The sequence below is a fragment of the Rhagoletis pomonella genome, unplaced genomic scaffold, assembly GCF_013731165.1.
Source record: "Rhagoletis pomonella isolate Grant_MI unplaced genomic scaffold, Rhpom_1.0 Rhpom_scaffold_00006, whole genome shotgun sequence".
NCBI classification, from domain to species: Eukaryota; Metazoa; Arthropoda; class Insecta; order Diptera; family Tephritidae; genus Rhagoletis; species Rhagoletis pomonella.
Genome location: NW_023458560.1, coordinates 14,537,624 through 14,539,943, shown reverse-complemented (window position 1 = coordinate 14,539,943; position 2,320 = coordinate 14,537,624). Strand labels below are relative to the sequence as shown.

The 2,320-nt window shown below is 37.9% G+C and overlaps 1 protein-coding gene across 6 annotated transcripts in view; it reads right to left on the bottom strand.

Annotated features, from left to right (window-relative positions):
- Positions 1-2,320, bottom strand: part of LOC118740432 (rho guanine nucleotide exchange factor 7) — a 167,912-nt gene that overhangs the window by 91,826 nt on the left and 73,766 nt on the right. For all 6 annotated transcript variants that reach the window (XM_036471977.1, XM_036471978.1, XM_036471973.1 and 3 more), the window contains exons 8-9: positions 986-1,334; positions 682-921 (exon numbers count right to left, since the gene is read on the bottom strand). In XM_036471977.1, the coding sequence (XP_036327870.1) occupies positions 682-921; positions 986-1,334 (589 nt within the window). The remainder of the gene's footprint in view (positions 1-681; positions 922-985; positions 1,335-2,320) is intronic.

The window sequence follows — 2,320 nt, the reverse complement described above, 5'->3', positions numbered from 1 at the left end:
ATTCAACCAACTACTATCAAGTGCAGCTGATTTGCCGCTATTTAAACCCGACAGCGTGGTTGTTGTTGTCAATTCTATACATCCATTTGCTATTTGTATTACTGTTTAGCGCTACAATAAGAATTCCAGCTTTTTAACTCATACAATGAAGCGTTTCTTATTTTCAAATCATTATTTGACAGCATTTTAAGAATTAATTGTGAAAAAGCGCGACGCTTAATGTTTGCTTTGATATTAAAACGTAATTATGATTAGGTTTTTCTTTTCTTTTGCTTTTCTCTTTTTTATACATTTCAGTAGCTTATGATTCGCAAAAAAGACGTGTACTTAGTTTTAGAACCAAAAAAATTTGCAAACGAAATAATGAACAGCAAAACCCACAAAAAGCAGAATATTTCAATGCAGCGGCAAGCACTCTGAGCACACAATATTGAACGCTGTGCAAGCGCTCCATAATTTTTGCTCAAAATTCTTGCAAAACGCATTTGGTGCAAAATGGCAACCAAAACTTTTAAAATTTTTCTCCAACAACATAACCACAAGCAATAGTGAAATGAGGTGAGGAAAGTCGTAATAGAAGATGCACCCACCGTTAAGCAATGTGCAATATGAATAAGTACTTCGAATGAGTATGTAGTAGTAGCAGTAGTAGTAGTAGTTAGTTTAAGTGGTGCCACTTACCCGAATGTATGGTGTTGCGCGCTGTATTCTGAAAGGCAGCACAATAGCCCTCAAAAACTCTCAAAACCAGTACATCTTCTTCAAAAGTTGGCTGTAACCGCCGACCGCAGCAGTAACTGGCGAGCGCGTTAGCGCTGCCACTGCCACTAGTACCGCCGCTGCTGCCACTATGCGTCGTTGCATTGAGCAGATTGGGACGCAATGGTGGTGCTGGTCGCAGATTTCTTATGCTCCAATTAGCTGCGGTTAAGAGATCAGTAAGTGAGTGCCAATTTCTAATTAGATATTTGGTAATTATAAATACCTTTTGTGTTTCCTATCCTTGCGCTTGTGGTTGCCGCCATGCTTGCCGCCGCTGACGCTTGGTGTTGGCTCTTTGAAATACTGCTCGATGTCGGGACTAAATTTGATTTGTGGTTTGGCGCCACCGGATGATTTGGTAGACTTTGTTGCGGTGGTGGAAGATGATGATGAGGTGGTGGAGGCTGAGTGTGCGTGTATTGATTGTAGCTGAGATGATGATTGAACGACAGGCTCCGTTTGTGTTGTGACTGATGCGACAGAGAGGTTGCCATTGACGCCGCTGCTGCTGTGGCTTGTTGGGAGTTTGTGCGTTGCGCCGCCAGCATGCTGAGGTTCGCGGGTGGAGACATCTAAAAAAAGGGAATGACGATTTTTTCCATTAATCACATCCATTTGCTTGCTCTAAGAAACTAGATTAGTTAGTCTTCGGAAAGGTTCATAGCAATTGATAGCATAAAACAATTAGAAACGATTTGTAAAATAGGAAATTTAGTTAGTTTTTGTTTTGTATTTTGAAATTTATGATTGTTTTGTTTGTTATTGAATTTTTGATTCTTGTTTAGTTTTCGCACGGATGCAACCACTGTCACAGCTGAAGGAAAAGCTCAAGCAAGCAGAAACGAGCATATGCGGGGCGAAGTGGTGTGCTGTGATGATTGTGATGTTTTTTCCAATTTCCTATAGATCCGAAAGTCTCAGTTCTGTGAGCTGTTCAATTATTAAAAGATTGTGTTTTTGTTTTTTTTTTTTATTTGATGAATGATGAATTTGCAAGCAGATGATGAGTGATATTGGACAAAAAGCAGTACCATTTTCAAGAACAGTTAGGATGTTACTCAAGGGATCACCGTTGATATAAGACATCGCTAGCGTTACTGCGTATACCTAAATATGTATATGCATATGACTTTTGACAGAGGCGCTTAAATAAAGTGAGCTTTGAGTTTTCAGTAAACCCTTTGCTGTTTCTTTCCTTTCCTACATGGTAATTATTAACTAATTATAGCTTTAGTAAAATTCGGTATTAATAAGATGTGAATTAACCCATCTAAATTGTGTAAAAATTTAAATTTTTAAAAATTTGTATAAAAATCCAATGTCGTCATGGATTCTTTTTATCGGTTTGTAATCAATTTTAGAATGAGTGTATGTATTTAGAGATCGATAACTCGGACTCGAATTTTATATATTCTTTCAGAATATTTTTTTGAATCCTGTTAACGCTAGCGACGTATGTACATTACTCAATGAATTTGGGATTAGGCATTATTATACAGCGCTCAACTTGAGCGCAACTCAAGTGCCAAATGGTAAGAATTTACAAATCTCTTGTTAA